Below are 16,302 nucleotides of genomic sequence, written 5' to 3'. Positions count from 1 at the left end.
AATTGATATTTATTATGATATTGCAGTAATTGCCATCCAAGCTAAAGACAAACAAAAAAGATTCCCATTCTTCATCGGTTTCAAGTGATCTGCTGGAACATACGCAGGAAAGGACACAGTAGAAAAGGATCAAGCTTGGTTATAACTATTGATTTGCCCAAGAACTTTAGCTGGTGTCTTATGAAGAATGGCTAGTTGGATCACAACTGAAATCTCATCAGAAGTAGTCGTATACAAACTTTTCCGCTCACTATTCAGCTATTCTCCAATTAGGTTCCTTGGCAAAAGCCGTCAACCAAATACAACCAGTTCTGACCAAATAAAATGCAGCAGATGTTGGAAATGTGAAAAAAAAAAAAAATTACTCCAGGTCTGGCAGCAGTAAGATTAACTTGGTTTCTTTCTTCACAGATGTTAACTCACCTGATAATTTCCTTTTCAGGAGATTCTCTGCTTGGTTTTATATGGTTCTATCCACTCACATCTCAATCCTCTAACAACAGGCATTCCTGCATCCCTAATCTATTAGAACCCCTAGCATGCCAGGTTAGATGAGACACATTAGTTGTCAAAAATGTACACAGATTATTTTCAAAGAAGGATTCAAAACTACACCCACAAAAATAATCATTCTTTTAAAATTATATAACTGACGGTATAAAAATGGATGACCTGAACAGAAGCAAAACTGTATAAAATAGAATTGCAGCAAAATGTTTAGTGCTGAAACCCTCCTGGCAATAGGAGTTTCTACAGAATATTTTAGGTAAGCATACAAGTGCCCCCAATGACTGAATAAACTCTAGCAAGTTACCACAGATTCGGACATATCTGTCTATATCCTGGTCAATGGACTTTTAAACACTGTTTTACGAAAACTATAACAAATTGCTTCAAAATGTTCAACAAAAACAATTATCCTAGAACCTCACCTGAGGGATGGGGAAGTGTGTTGCATATTGTATGTGCCTGGATTGTTCATATGGTGAAGGAAACGCATCATTCATTTTTTCTTTCTGTAATAATTTCATGTCTTTTTCTGAGGCAGGTTTTTCTGGAGATGGGCTCGCTTTGGATTCACAGTGCATCGGAGGAGAAAACACCTATAAATTGATGAGATGAAAAATAATCAATTCAATGAAAACCTGAACAGATGTAGAGCACAATGTTAAATAATTGAATTCCAACTTCAAGAACTGTCCTTCCTTTATCTTATTCCCCTCCTCCCCACATCACACACGCCCAAATGCATCCCAAAAGTCATCCACAATTCTTGATTCTTATTGTTTTCCGGTGACTCCTACCTATCTGTGATATTCTCACTGTCAAACAGTGATCATATTCATTGTTTAAACTCCTACATGGAGAATACGTAACTGAATTAAATAGTTCAGATTTGTGACAGCATTGAATAGAAGAAAATATTTGCAAAGGAAGAAGAACCAAAAGAAAATATATAGATAGAAATAGGGGGAAATATTAACATTTCTAATCGGGTAGCTTTGAGCTCGGTTTCAACATCAGTATCCACCAATCTCTATCAACAGAATCAATACAAATAACAATTGAGCAGCCACAGGAGAGATCAGAAATCAAATTTCAATGCAGTAAATTTATTATGTACTAAAAAGGTTTCATTAAACTGCCTGAGAATCTAGTTTTATGATTGCTGATTATTGATCCATTTGTGCAAGATTTCATGAAAGAATTGATCGATTTCCCATCAATGCAGACCTGCAGCTATATGTCACTATCACTGTAATCTCATTACTACATCTGCCTAGCAGTGAAGCACGCTCCACTGAGAATCTCACATAGTAGCTTTAACTTTATGTCCAAGTTCAAACAGTTGCACCTACTTATGTTGGAGATGGTACTGATATAGTAAAGTACACAGCACCCAAGCTCTTAATACTTTTACATCAATATAGAATAATTAATCTCTATTGCAGCGCATTTTCATAAAACCTTGATTGAGTTTGGAATTTCCATGCTGTCCTTCATCAATTCAATAATTAAATGATTATGTGTAATTAAACAATTAAACTGGCATGAATGGCAGTACATTATAAACTGAACAAATGCACCAAGAAACTACACATCTTTTTTTCCAAACAAAGGACAAAATAAATGAATTAAACTCCCATAAAATCCATAATCATGCATTTCCCAAACAAGGACCGGAGGCAAGAAGAATGAAACAAGGAAAATAGTGAATAATATAAAATTACGTGGGAGAAACTAGTAATAAAATTTACTTACAGTAAAATCAGCACTAAAATCATTTTTAAAGTCATTCTTTTCCACATCTTCAAAAATAGCACTTGAGTTGTGATCTATGTCAATACTTTCTGGTAAGCCTGTATCCTGAAAGAAAACACATTTATAGTTAATAGCAGAATTACCCAGATGTTCTAAATCTGCAGCACAAGATACTGCAAGGCATTTGCAATTACAACTGATCTGTTATTGTGCCCATTGATTCATCAATGAAAGTGTTCTGTAAATGCACCAAGCTAGGAGGCCGAATACTTTCCTTGTCTGGCCACCAATTTACATCAGCCAAAGTTCCTATAGGCACAGTCCTATTCAATTGAATTCGGCCAAACTCACTTAAGAAAAGATCTATGTGTTTATTTATAACAGGAGGGCTGCACCATGGCGCAGCAGTAGAGTTGCTGCCTAACAGCACTGGAGACCTGGGTTTGATCCAGACTATGGCACCCAGAGTTTGTATGTTCTCCCCATGCCCTTCGTGGGTTTTCTCCAAGATCTACAGTTTCCTCCCACACTCCAAAGATGTACAGGTTTGTAGGTTAATTGGTTTGGTATAAATGTAAATTGTCCCTGGTGCGTGTAGAATAGTGTTAATATGTGTGGATCGCAGGTCGGTGCAGACTCGGTGGGCAGAAGAGCCTGTTTCCGCGTTGTAAGAATAAACTAAACTAAATTAAAACATTTATTTATTTTTGAACTTTAGTTTAATTAGCTTTAATATTTTAATACATGTCAATTGTCTGATGAAATTTGATTTTTATTGAAAAATGTTTCTGATCATCTACATGTCTTAGACAGTAATCTGAGGTACTGGTCGAACGCTGCAGTGAAGTACTGAGAGGTGATTCCTGACATGAAGGAAGTGATCCACATTGGCTGCAGCCAAACCTTAGGCTTATCAAAATCAACTGTTTGGAACATCATTAAGAAGAAAGAGAGCACTGGTGAGTTTACTAATCTCAAAGTGACTGGCAGGCCAAGGAAGACCTCCACAGCTGATGACAGAAGAATTCTCTCTATAATAAAGAAAAATTCCCAAACACCTGTCCGACAGATGAGAAACACTCTTCAGGAGTCAGGTGTGGATTTGTCAATGACCACTGTCTGCAGAAGACTTCATGAACAGAAACACAGAGGTTACACTGCAAGATGCAAACCGCAGCTTAGCCACAAAAATAGGATGACAAGGTTACAGTTTGCCAAGAAGTACTTAAAAGAGCAACCACAGTTCTGGAAAAAGGTCTTGTGGACAGATGAGATGAAGATTAAATTGTATCAGAGTGATGGCAAGAGCAAAGTATGGAGGAGAGAAGGAACTGCCCAAGATCCATAGCATACCACCTCATCTGTGGGCATGTATGGCTGCTGAAGGTACTGGCTCACATAATGTCATTGATGATACAACTGCTGATGGTAGTAGCATAATGAATTCTGAGGTGTATAGCTGCATCTTATCAGCTCAAGTTCAAACAAATGCCCCAAAACCCATTCGCCAGCGGTTCATTCTACAGCAAGACAATTATCCCAAACATAATGCTGAAGCAACAAGGGAGTTTTTCAAAGCTAAAAAATGGTCAATTTTTGAGTGGCTGTCAATCACCCAATCTGAACCCAATTGAGCATGCCTTTTATATGCTAAAGGGAAAACTGAAGGGGACTAGCCTCCAAAACAAGCAAAAGCTAAAGATGGCTGCAATACAGGCCTGGCAGAGCATCACCAGAGAAGACACCCATAAACTGGTGATGTCCATGAATCACAAAATTCAAGCAGTCATTGCATGCAAAGGATATGCAACAAAATACTAAACATGACTACTTTCATTTACATGACATTGCTGTGTCCCAAACATTGTGGTGCCCAGAAATGGGGGGACTATGTATAAACACTGCTGTAATTTCTACATGGTGAAACCAAAATGTGTAAAAAATGCCTTTATTAAAATCTGACAATGTGCACTTTAACCACATGATTTTTTTCTATTATAAATCTCAAATTGTGGAGTACAGAGGCAAATAAATAAATGATGGGTCGGTGTCCCAAACATTATGGAGGGCACCTTATCTTCCAGTTGAAGACACCTGATTGCAGATGTTGGAATCTGAGGAGAAAAAAATAACCGTTGGAGCAGCTCAGTGAGCTGAGCAGCACCTGTGGGAGGAAAGGAATGGTCAGCATTTCAGGTTAAGACCCTGAATTAGGACTGCGAGCGAAGAGGGAAGAGAGACGGTATAAAGGGAGGAGGGGTAAAATGGACCCAGTAGATGATATTCACCACAAACAGCCAAGGAAGTTTTAAGCAGCATCATAAACCAATTACATTCCCAATGGCTATGACTTAATCGATCATGAATGATTAAGGAAAATCCTTAAATTTAGCTAGCTCCAATGATCATTTACCACCCTCCTGTTATTTTACAAAGGAACTGCATGCTGTGTTCCACAAGGCAAAGCAAGTACTGGTCCAACTGAGTGCAGGCAGGGGTTAAGCCATGGGAGTAATCCATGATTCAATCTCCCCTACTGCAAATTTTACCTCATATCATACTTAAAACATAACAACTCCTCTTGGTATCATCCATTGCTGCACCAAGAAAAATAACGGGCAAAAGCAATATTAAACAAAATTAAAGAGAATGACTAAAATTGGGGCTAAGTATCAAATGTCTTAGTGGCAGGAGCATTATCAACTGCACCAAGCTTAGTCACGTGAAAAGTAGGGACATTTTTTATTTTTTATTTAACATTTATAAGGATCAGAATTCAAATAATAGCATCAGTTTTACCAGGATGGGAAGGATACAATGCCTGTGATATAAGCAGATATCTGCTGCATTACAACATAATACCATAACGTTGCAATTATCTTGTTGAAAATGCAGCATTACTCTTTATGGTAGAAATACGATATTCTTTGAAGCCAGCAAGGTAATAACACTGGAAATATTACTCAAAATTTGATTGCTGCACTAGGACTGCAGAAGCAACCCAGATCAGTACAATCACTCACATTACCAACTATTAATCATGAAAAAATATAAAGCTATTTATATGACAGACACACTGAAATAGAAAAGGCGCCTTTGGTATGACAGGCCTACCAGGAAATAATGGGGATACCAGAAAATATATTTTACAAACGGATTATACATTCCCACTCTCCCGAAACTTTGGGCCTCACTCACCCAAACCCGCAACGGACCTGAACTCTACTTCCATCTTATAAATTTCCATCTGCTCTGTTCCAGCTCCAAAATACCATTACAGTTTACCGCTGTTAGGGGAAGACATTAGCACCTCAGTACAGTTCAATTTTGAGTAAACTGACAGGAAGAATTCTGGAAGGAAAAATGTTTAGTCACGGGAAAGGTGCACAATCAGCCATGTGCGTATGCAGAATTTTTTTTTTTTTAATCAATTAATTGATTTTTTTTTAATTTCTGCATACGCACATCTTTGTTTGATTGGATTTGTCTCTATTTCAAAGTTTAAAAGGTGTTTTAAAAAATGGGAAACCAGCAAATTATCAGATGACATCACATCCAGATTTATAAATTAAATTTAAGACATGAAATGAAGATTGACGGAAATAAGGAATTCTTTAATTGAGAATGAATTAAGATCTACTTCTGTAGATACAATTGATTGTAACAGGAATGCTTGAAATAGACAAATTTGAGGTATGAGAGGTGGGTATTTAGTGAGTATACTGTGGTTAGATGGTTTACATAATCAAGTGTCAATAAAAGCGTTCAACATATTTGAAATCATTCGAGCTAATTGTTCTACATTTTGTTTCTGAACTTGTTTTGCAAATTCAAAATCATATATTAGCTATAAAAAACTTTCAGGGGTGTTTAATAAATGGTAATCACATAAACAAACCAAACAATGTATCTACGATACATGGACAGTCTATTCAAACCACAAAAGAAAAATAAAGCTATGCATGATCATCATCTCTCCTTCCACAGGGAGGTGGCCTGCTTGATTAAATGCTGATTGCTCACTGAACAAACAGATGTATCAGTGTCTCAGAGTACTATCATGTTTCTTAGGCTTTTCTTATGCCAATCCAAACTGATGTATTTTCCATCAGCCCCATTTAAGAGTTTCAAACCTCAGATAGCACAATGACAAGGGACTGGTTAAATGCCACCTATTAACTTGGCATTCTCAGTCTCCACCATGATGGATACAGATATCAAACTGCGTACATGAGCAACAAAATGTTCTAATGTCCAACTGACTATTCCCAGTCAGTGACACTTTGCTCAACACCTAGACTATGACCCAAAGGAAAGCTCAGTGTTGAAGATAGTGTAATTTCCAAAACTACTCCCGGTTTCTCTTTTACCTCAAGTTTCACACTATTATTTCCTTCCTGTTCTTTTCGATCCTGCTCTTCCACGGCATCATCAACAGGTGAGCGTGGTCTGGGTGCATGCTGCTCTGATGACAGATCTCCTCGGGATATCAGTGTGCACATATAGACATTGTGTGAGAAAACATCATGGCGAATCAGCTCACAGAACAGGAGGACCAAGTTGGCAAATTCAGCCTTCTCACTTTCACTACTTGGATCAGCTGAAAGATAATTACAGAAAGGTCAATGGCAGTCACACAGATCATTAAATTGAGTCCTAACCAAGCATGCCCAGATTACACCTTTTGAAATGTATGCGTCTTTCCGAATTATGGAGAGAAGGGGGAGAGAGTGGGAGATGATACAATGGATAGACAGATTACAGAAATCACTGCGGCGACCTAATCCGCAGAACACGAGGCCACACACACATACACACACATGGAATACATGCTGAAAAAATTTCCGCGACCTAGCTGAGGCCACGCGTATTCGGCAACTTCCCTCGAGCCTGAAGGAGAGTTCCAGTGACCTCATAGACATCCGAAGGACGTGTCGATCATGCTGCGAGTTTGAGTCGAGGGCAAATTCTTCTAAACTCGCAGATTAGGTCGCCGCAGTGGGACAGCCCCTTAACATATATGTTTGTTGTCACAGAGATGTGGTTGTTGCTTAAGTGGGAATGGGACAATTGAAAAGGCTTGGAAAAAATCTGCGTATGCAGGAATTCACAAGCACCTTTACAGAGAGTGGAAACTTCTGTAATTTCTATCTCTCTGAAAACTCTACTCTAGCAGTGGCAAAGGAGTGATTTTAAAAACGTTGGTCCCAAAATGTGTTTACATATTGTGCCAAGAAAAAAGTGCTGCCAAAACATTGAAGCTGTTGACAATTCTGTAATCTTTTGTTTAAACCAGGCTGGTCTGTGCTGAACAATTTTGAACTTGAATCACACAGAACTTCGATCTCAGACGTATTCCCAAGTCACAGGAATGGAAATAAGAGCTTTAAAAGTGCCCGTTGATTGGGGAGGAAGATCACACCTACTACAAAGCAGTCTCAGAGTGGATATCCACATGTTATGGGATAATGTTATGAAAGTTACACAAGAGAGGCACACTTATTAAAACCAGTAAAATAGTTCCTCCACTTCTTTTCCTCGTTTCAGTCTTGTCACTAACTGAAGGTCAAACGTTGATATGAATGTATGGATGGTTGCAAGTATATCTGAATTTTTATACTACTGGGTGGCGCCGTTAGCGATGGCAGCCTCACTAATGGTCTGTCTGTCTTTTCGCCTTTTTTGTTATTTTTGGTGTGTTTTAAAAGTATGTGTTAATGTCCTCTGGTTTGTTTTATGTGGGGGCTGGAGGAGGGGGTCGGGGGAAACGTTTTCTGAATCTCTTACCTTGCCGGAGATGCGATTGTTTTCCAGATCGTATCTCCGGTCGCTCTGCGGCCTAACATCATGGAGCTGGAGGCCTTGTTCGAGACTGACTTTCAGCTCCACTGTTGGGCCATGGACTTAACACTGGAGCCTGCGATCCCTTGCCTGGGATTTACACTCCAACTTGCCCGTGAATTACAGGGAATGCAGGGAATGGACAATTACTCGCCCGTGAATTTCACCATCGAGGAGTTCGCAGTCTCGGGTAGAGACTGATGTCAGGAAGCTCCAAAGTTGCAGGAGGGTCCACTGGCCCCGACCCGGGGTCCGATCGCTCAGTGCGTGGAACTGAGATTCCCCCCCATGCGGGAGCTTCATCGCCCCGACGCGGGGGGCCCGACTGCCGGCTACGGGAGCCAAGATCATCCGGTCAACTGAAGTTTAGAGGCCCCCGACCGCGAGAGAACAAAGAAGGGAAGAGATTGAACTTTTTTTTCGCCTTCCATCACAGTGAGGAATGTGGAGGAGTAGTTGTGGTGGATGTTTATGTTAAAATGTATTTTGTGTATCTTGTTGCTTTTTATTGGTATGACCATATGGCAAACCAAATTCTTCGTATGGTGCAAAACATACTTGGCTAATAAAGTATGATTATGATTTTTCATTCACCTTCACTCTTGATCTTAGTTATCCGTATGGTTCTCCAAACTTGACAAAACATTGCTGGAGTAAAACCATAAGCAAAGTGACTATACTGCTACGACACTACCTTATGTAGGCAAATGCAGTAATTAATGCAATTAGCAATAATTCAGTCTTACGCTGTATCTTGATTACGCAGTTAAATATGCGTCAAACAGATTGTGAGTGACAATGCTGTCAGACAATATCTAAAAACAGAAAAGCTATGCATTAATAACCACCAAATACCTTCAAAAAAACCTTGCTTCAGACTCGCTACCCTACTAAATCAGACATAATAGACTGAACCTCATCAGGTAACTCAGTAAACCACTTAATGTTCAAAATGTGTGCACAACTTCAAATCAAGCCAGCAATAAAATGTTCCTCAATGCCTTATCAACATGTCAAATTAACTATATCTCACAGCTACTCAAACAATGTCAAACGCTGGAGGGCTTAGCTTTAAGGTCGGAGGGGAAAAGGTTAAAGGAGATGAGCAGGAAAGTTTATTTTACAAAGAGCGTGGGACAGCCTGCCATGGGTAATGGTGGTAGCAGTATACGATTGTGAGGTTTCATACACTTTTAGATAGGCACAGGGATATGCAGAGAATGGACAGATTTGGATCACGCACAGGCAGAATGGATTGGTTTAATTTCACATCATGCTCAGCACAGTCATTGTGGGCCAAAGGGTCTGATCCCGTGTTGTAATGTTCTATGTTCTATTTATACCTCTAGGTTCAAAAGCTGCTCAGTTTGAGATTCAGCGAACTTTTGCGCCTACGATTTAAACCAATGGTCCACTAAGGGGGCTCTTGCATCATCATACGGCGACATGGTTTCCCACTGTATTAACATTAATGAAAATTTGGCAAATACATCCAATTTAATCAAATAGTCGCAAATGAACTGAAAAATGTAAGGGGCCTGCTTCCTATTTTTCAATCCGGTGGGCGGCGCGACTCTTGTCAGCAGCGGCCTCTGCAGTCCGTCTGTCTTTTTATTGTTTTCTGTCTTGTTTCTATGTAGTTTTTATTGTTTTTTTTTGTCGGGGTATGTGTGTGTGTGGGGGGGGGGGACCTTTAAGGTCTTTCCCCTGCACGGGAGACCCGACCTTTTCTTTGTCGGGTCTCCGTTGTCGTTGGGGCTGCAACGTGGAGCGGCCTCCAACAGGAATGACCTGGGGCTCCAGTCGCGGAGCTGCGGATCTACTCACCATCACGGAGCTGGCCGAGTCTGGAGCGGGTGTAGCTGTGGTGGAGCGCTGCTGTGACCCGACACCCGGAGATTTGGAAGCTCCTACCGCAGGTCTGTGGACAGTAATACCGGGAGCCCGCGGGTCCCTGGTGGGAGACCGCTTTTCGGGGCTTCCACAACGGCGACTTCTCCCGCCCGAGTTGCGGGGTTGAAGATTACCTGGAGCGGGGCCTACATCACCGCCCTGCGCGGCTTGGAATGGCCGCGGGACTTTGTGAGCGCCCGCCGGGGCTCCAACACCAAGAGCCCGCCGGGGGATCCAACACCAAGACCCGGTGCGTGGCCTTGCATCACCCGGCGTGGCTTTAAAGTTAATGTTTAATGTTAATGTAAACCATATTGTTTGTTTTGTTTTTGTTTTTGTCTTTTGTTTTTACCTTGTTTGGGATGTGTTTATCTTGTGTGGGACTAAAGATGGAAATTAGCCACTGGCTACAATCTTGCATATTACATGCAAATGTTTTATTAATATGCACTGTCCCTAATAAAATCAATTCAATTCAATTCAATTCAATGGCTGCGGGACATTTAACATCGCCCGCCGGGGGCTTTGACTGTCTTTGACTCTGTCTTTGACTCTGTCTTTGACTCTGACATGGGGGGGAGAGGGGAGTGCAGGGGAGAGATATGTTTTTGTTTTTTTTTTCCCCTTCCTTCACAGTGAGGAGAAGATGCGCTGTGAAGGATGTTTGTGTAAATTGTGTTGGGTCTTGGGTCTTTTTTGTTTTGTATGTATGGCTGCAGAAACGGCATTTCTGACAAATGACAAATAAATGTATTGTATTGTATTGTAAAAAAGAGGATTGAATTAAAATGTTTAATATCCTAAAACTCCCCTCTTTGACTGTTCTGGTGAATAGATATTTTAAATCAATCATGGATGAGACCGTCAGTATTGTGGCTATTTCTTGTATCACAGAAATAAAAATGGGGCAGGAGAAGCTCATTTAACCCATTGTGTCTTATTGTTAAATGTGTCTGCGAGTTAAAGCATCTGGGTGAAAACAGAGTTAAAAGGCACAACAATAAAAGTCCAAATCTTGCCACTGGCTCAAGTTCAAACCTACATGAATGCACAGCCAAGTATAACCATATTACATCTTACTGTTGAACAATGAGCTTCTGCTTATGCATTCTCTTTCCACTCCCCAGTTCTGCTCTGCCCACACTGCACAAATATATCACCAATTTTCATAATCAAAATATAGCATGTGACATACTGTGCTGAAAATACCAGACCCCCAAGGAGCAATATTACAGTTATTTTGCAGTAAGACTGATCTTTGAGACTTGCCCTGAAAACACTTACTCAGCATAGGAGCTTGAGTATCCAAGAATTGAAGCAAAACGTCCTGGAAAACAGGGATGCTGGCACTGGTAAGTGAGCCTGAGGAGACAGATCCTTTCTCATCCACCACTTCTGATTCACCACATCTCTAGGTAATGTGCAGAAAGTGACATTTTAGATAAACAAAAATAAATATGCTAATCCACCATGCATTTTCAGACACAAACTCTCAACCAATACAGTTTTACTTCTTCTAAGCATGAACATTACTTTTCTTCCAGTTTCTGCCATCATGTAAAATGTCATATTCTCAGCCAAAGAAGACTCATCCCTAAGCAACGCTTCTTAATTCTCTAAATTCATTTAGTAATTAAACACCCTGATCAGGAAAAAGGAAAAACTTAAACTTATAAAGAACCTTATCATGCCTTCCCAATGTTCCAAAACATTTTTTTTTTAAAGTGGATAACTTATTATGCTTACAAACACTTACACCTATTTGCAGAGAGCAAAGAGCCAGAAATAATGAGTGACTAAATAAATTTTTTTTTTTAAATACTTAAAATACTCAGTATGTTGAAGAAAAAACTGCAGATGCAGGAAAAATCAAAGGTAGACCAAAATGCTGGAGAAACTCAGCTGGTGAGGCAGCATCTATGGAGCGAAGGAATAGGCGATGATTCGGGTCTGAAGAAGGGTCTCGACCCAAAACGTCGCCTACTCCTTCGCTCCATAGATGCTGCCTCACCCGCTGAGTTTCTCCAGCATTTCTGTCTACCTAAAATACTCAGTAGGTCATTTAGTATCTGTGGAGGTAGAAAGAGAATATTGTAAGCTACAGATCCTTTACTAAAATGCTTCTTCCTCTGTTTATTTCATATTTCCAACCTGTTCAGTATTTTGATTTTGTATTATTGATCCAGTAGATACCCTGGTTTTAGCAGTATCAAATGCTGAGGAATGCTTGCCAGGACAACTAATTAGGCAAATGGTGTTGGTTGATTATTCTCACGTGTACAGAGATACGGTGAAAAACTTTGTGTTATCCAGGCAGATCATTGTAAACATGACTGCAATAATACCATATACGAGTACAGCAGGTAGAACAAAAATTGAAAGGGTGCAGTATATAGTGTTACAGCTACAGAGAAAGTACAGATTAAAAATGTGCAAGGGCCATAACAAGATAGATTGGATGAATACGTCCTTCACATTTGGAAGGTCCGAAGGGGTAAAAGGTGTTCTCCTCTGGTCCTCCACTGTCAGTTCCACAAAATTGTTAATTTGCTCAACAATTTCCTTAACCATCCACTTAACATCTTTATTTTATCTAACCTTGTGATATTTCTAATTCATGCATTTCTGTCATTAAATAGCTGAATGTGTTCTCCATTACTGTTAAATATCCTCAGCACCTCATCTGTTCTTTCTTGGTTCACATCCACCATTCTTTATTTTCTCGGTCATTTTTGTTCTAAGCCAAACTGCTCCCCAAGACATTTTTTCTATACTTTCTATACCAAATGCAGTTGGTAACCACTTATCATTTGGGTTTATTTAACAGAGCCCTATATATGTTCTTGCAAAACAACTTCCATTAAACTTCAATTTTCTGAATGACAACCTCACGTTACTCTTAAGGTTCTCAAACAATTTGTTCCTTGAACTCCAAACTCAATGCTTTCAAAAATGGCTGTTCCGATTCCTTCAGTCTGGCTCTCATTCAAGTCAAAATAATTTTGAAAATGCCCAAACTACATTTATTAGTTCTCCAGCCTTCTTCTAAACCTGGCAATTCGTCCTGATGCACCCAGCTATTTATTTCCATTAATGCTCACTCAATTTTCATGGGGCTGTACTCCTGCAGAGGATATTCCTGCCTGGCTACATCTTGTGGACTTCCAAACATTTATCCCCATGCTGGGTTTCTATTAATATGAATTCAATGACACGATGACCATATAAAAATACCATCTGACATGATATGGCACAATGATTAACCAGAGCAGCTGAGCTGGAACACCAAAGATAAAGGTTGTGCTGCACCCGACCCCCACCCTCAACTGAGTCATAAATATCATAATTACTAAGAATTGAACACAAGCTAGCAAAACATTCCATTGATTTACAATTATAGAATGGTTATGGCACAAGGAAAGCCAAATCATTCTGGATGAATTATTTCTCACTTGATTCTACTGAAGGAAAATTGACAGTCATGAATTTCAATGACAAGAAGCATCCGAATGGCAAATATTCTCACCTCAGCCTCAATTTCAGCTTGCCTCTTCTCCAACAGTTTTGCCACAACCATGGCACGATGTCTACCTGAACGTTTGCAGCTCACTGCCCATTCACAAAGCAAAGTCATCACCGCATCATCATCAGGCAACATCTAAATATTGAAAATAAACATAACAAAAATATTGCAGATTTCTTCAAAATACAAAAGAAGGATTATGATACATCACATTCTATCAACTGACATCTATTATAAACCCACTGACTCTCAATTCCCCTACTCTCAATACCTCCTTGTATGCCGCATCTGTGCCCAAGATCAGATTTTCCATTCCAGGACATTCTCATTCTTAGAGAACGGTGGTTCCCCTCTACCATCACAGACGAGGCTCCCACTAAGGTCTCCTCGAAATCCCGCAGCTCCGCTCTTGCTCCCCCTCCCCTCAGTCATAACAGGGACAGAGTCCCCCTAGTCCTCACCTTCCACCCCGTCAGCCAATGCATATAGCACATAATCCTCCGACATTTGCGCCACCTCCAACGGGATCCCACCACTAGTCACATCTTCCCATCTCCACTCCTTTCCGCAGAGACCATTCCCTCCGCAACTCCCTGGTCAACTCGTCACTTCACACCCAAACCACCCCCCCTCCCCAGGTACCTTTCCCTGCAACCGCAGGAGATGCAACATCTGTCCTTATACCTCCCCCCTCAACTCCGTCCAAGGATCCGGACAGTCTTTTCAAGTGAGGCAGATGTTCACTTGCACGTCCCCCAACCTCATCTGCACTATCCGCTGTTCCAGGTGTGGACTCCTGTATATCGGCGAGACCAAGCACAGGCTCGGCAATCGTTTCGCTGAACACCTCCACTCAGTCCGCATAATCCTATCCGATCTCCCGGTTGCTGGACACTTTAACACCCCCTCCCAATCCAACGCTGACTTTTATGTCCTGGACCTCCTCCATTGTCAGAGGCCCAGCGCAAATTGGAGGAACAGCACCCCATATTTTGCTTGGGCAGTTTACACCCCAGCAGTATGAACATTGACTTCTCTAACTTCAAGTAATCCTTGCTTTCCCTCTCTCTCCATCCCTCCCCTTTCCCAGTTCTCCGACCTGTCTTACTCTCAGACTACATTTTATCTGTTTGCTTCCTTCTCCAAGCTAACCATGATTTATTCTACATTTTCCTTGATCTGCATTCCCTTTGCCCTGTTTTCACACCTTCACACTTCCTTATCGATCTATCTATCTCCCCCCCTAACGTCAGTCTGAAGAAGGGTCTCGACCCGAAACGTCACCCATTCCTTCTTTCCAGAGATGATGCCTGAGTTACTCCAGCAGTTTGTGTCTATTATGATACATCAGTTCAGTATTTATCACCAATGTAGAAAGACACCCTTTAGGTAGTAAAATCAGGCACCATAACCTATATTAAATGGAAACACTGCCAATAAATATTACATTACATTTACATTTTTCAATGCACCGAGAAAGCTGCAGGACGAAAGAGATGTTCCTGTTCGTTAAGTGGTTAAATGCAGGGCCCATCATGCCGTAAAAGGCTAACGTTCAAGTTCAATATGTAGTTTACATTGCGTTACCAAATCTTCTTTATGCAAGCAATTCAAGGTTGTAGATTGTAGGCCCTGGGGAACATGAGTCTGTGACAACCAATGACTCTCCTGAGCTAAAGAAGGTCTAGGTACAATAAGAAATAGATGGGTTCAGCAAGTGGGCACAGATATGAAAATGGAGTATCACATGGGAGGAGACCAAGGTACAGGGGATTTGGGTGTTGTTTGCAAAAGGCTTTACGAAGGTACACCATGTGATTAGGAAAGCTAAATTGTTGCAGAGTATGATCTTGTTTAAGGAAGAATATAATATTTCAGAGGTTTCTCAGGATAAAAGTAGAACAGATTAGGCTTGTATCAACTTGAGTTCGGGAGAGTAAGAAGGAACTGAAACATGCATATGCTGAGGGGTCTTGAAAAGATAGATGGAAATTATGTTTCTTCTGAAAGTATGTGCGCTTTTCACCATTTGTCAGCGGAACAACCCTAATACACATGGAAAAATTCAGCCCAGCAATGTCACTGTTTAAAACTAAGGGGTTACACAGAAGAGTTTAAATTTCTTCTCTCAGAGATCGAGTCTGTGCAACATTCTTGTCCAAAAGAGTGGTAGCAGAATCTTTGAATAATTTTAAACAGAGTATTCAGTCTAATATATTCACAATTACTTTAAAAAGCAATTGCTCAAATTAATTTCATAATTATCGAAGATTCTTCCTGTAATAATGGATGAAAATGGAGTCAAAATACGTTTCTATTAGAAGATTATATGCAAAATCTTCAAGCTTATTTCGTAATATTTCATAGCAATAATTACTGAAAATATATACATGGATTGAGCTATCAATGTTTTTATTGGTTGAGAGTTTATGGATTTAATATTATATTAGTGAAAATGGGGAATTAATCTAAGATAAGTGGAAACCACACATCTGCAATTGTTTTCCGGGTATCTTACAGTGAACTTTAAACAAATGTTAATTGATTAACGAACTGTGCTCACATCACAGCTTTTATTTTAATCCATTAGACCAACTGCATGTTAACATTCCACTTGGTGTTTTTTTAGTTCCAGTTTACAAATTGCCTCCACTGAAGGTGAAACAAAGGACAATCAGCCAAGTTTTTCTCCCACTGACATTGTCAAATATCATGCAATCTTAAATATGGTCAAGAGCATGTTATTCTTTTATTATCCCTTTATTTCCAAACTGTAATAATAA

The 16,302-nt window shown here is 40.1% G+C and overlaps 1 protein-coding gene across 4 annotated transcripts in view; it reads right to left on the bottom strand.

The window, feature by feature from the left end:
• Nucleotides 1-16,302, bottom strand: part of med12 (mediator complex subunit 12) — a 120,536-nt gene that overhangs the window by 61,366 nt on the left and 42,868 nt on the right. For all 4 annotated transcript variants that reach the window (XM_033030649.1, XM_033030651.1, XM_033030652.1 and 1 more), the window contains exons 11-15: nucleotides 13,523-13,654; nucleotides 11,281-11,407; nucleotides 6,633-6,862; nucleotides 2,263-2,367; nucleotides 933-1,103 (exon numbers count right to left, since the gene is read on the bottom strand). In XM_033030649.1, coding sequence (XP_032886540.1) covers nucleotides 933-1,103; nucleotides 2,263-2,367; nucleotides 6,633-6,862; nucleotides 11,281-11,407; nucleotides 13,523-13,654 — 765 coding nt within the window. The remainder of the gene's footprint in view (nucleotides 1-932; nucleotides 1,104-2,262; nucleotides 2,368-6,632; nucleotides 6,863-11,280; nucleotides 11,408-13,522; nucleotides 13,655-16,302) is intronic.

This window comes from Amblyraja radiata, chromosome 12 (assembly GCF_010909765.2).
Source record: "Amblyraja radiata isolate CabotCenter1 chromosome 12, sAmbRad1.1.pri, whole genome shotgun sequence".
Taxonomy (NCBI): domain Eukaryota; kingdom Metazoa; phylum Chordata; class Chondrichthyes; order Rajiformes; family Rajidae; genus Amblyraja; species Amblyraja radiata.
Note: the sequence above shows the minus strand (reverse complement) of the source record. Positions and strands in the feature narration are given on the sequence as shown.